At 42.3% G+C, this 1,128-nt stretch overlaps 1 protein-coding gene across 1 annotated transcript; it reads right to left on the minus strand.

The window, feature by feature from the left end:
* Positions 1-456: 456 nt before the first annotated feature.
* LOC114411295 lies at positions 457-1,128 on the minus strand. Its single transcript, XM_028375018.1, has one exon. The coding sequence runs from the start codon at positions 1,126-1,128 to the stop codon at positions 457-459; it is 672 nt and encodes a 223-aa protein (XP_028230819.1).

Below are 1,128 nucleotides of genomic sequence, written 5' to 3' on the forward strand. Positions count from 1 at the left end.
CATCATCATCTCCAATCTCTATGACATCATCATTATCAATACCAGAGGTATCACCCCCCCCCCTTACAGAAGGAAGTTGGACTCCTGGCCAGGCAACTTGAGATAGGAATGTCTCTAGTGTCATCATTGGCTGCTAGAGAGATAACAGATGAAGGCTCTGCATCAAAAGGTACTATCCATGGTGAAGGCTTTGTAGCATGGGGAAGAGTTTCTTCGGCTGAGAGGAAGAGGAAAAAGCCTTGTCGACTGTAGAATAGGTGGCTAGAGGAGGGATTACTGAAGATGGAGCTAGTGGAGCATCTGGAGTGGTTCAAGCCTTGACTCTCCTTGGCCCCAGGAGACAATGGAAGGGATTACTGGATTCACAACTAGCTTGACTTCATCTTCTTCTAGAAACATAGACTTTAGGTGCTGCCCAGCAAGGTCAGCTTATTGCTCAATTGCCTCCACCTTAAATCAGGTCTTGCTATCACTTGGATGTTTTATTACCTCGAACAAGTTAAAGGTGGCTTTATGGTCCTCCACACTTATCTCCACATTTCCATTTCCTATGTCCACAACACATTTTGCAGTTAGCATGAATGGTCTGCCCAATATTAAGGGAATATCAGAATCCTCTTTTATGTCTATTATCACAAAGTCCATTGGAAAAGTGAATTGGCGAACTTTAACCAGGACATCTTCAACTACACCATATGGTCTGATAATGGAGCGGTCTGCTAGTTGAAGAGTCATTTTAGTAGGAGCAACCTTCAGATTTCCGATTCTTCGACACATAGAGAGAGGCATCAAATTAATGATTGCCCCTAGATCAATGAGAGCTTTACCCACTGACACATCCCTAATAGAGCATGGGATGGTTATATTTCCTGGGTCTTTGAATTTCCTTGGTAAAATTTTATGGATTACAACACTGCAATTTCCTTCCACCACAATGCTCTCATTGTTGATATATTTTCCTTTCTTTGTGAGGAGGTCCTTCAGAAATTTGGTATACAAAGGCATATGCTGTAAGACCTCTCTAAAGGGAATGGTGATCTCCAGCTTATTGAAGATGTCAAGAAACTGAGCAAAATATCGCTCCTTGTCTTTCTTTGATGGTACCAAGGGATATGTGATGTCCTTCAT

This window comes from Glycine soja, chromosome 5 (genome assembly GCF_004193775.1).
Source record: "Glycine soja cultivar W05 chromosome 5, ASM419377v2, whole genome shotgun sequence".
Lineage (NCBI taxonomy): Eukaryota > Viridiplantae > Streptophyta > Magnoliopsida > Fabales > Fabaceae > Glycine > Glycine soja.

Bases quoted from the DNA above. Each gene is read 5' to 3' on its own strand.
- LOC114411295 (XM_028375018.1), bottom strand. From the start codon at position 1,128: ATGAAGGACATCACATATCCCTTGGTACCATCAAAGAAAGACAAGGAG.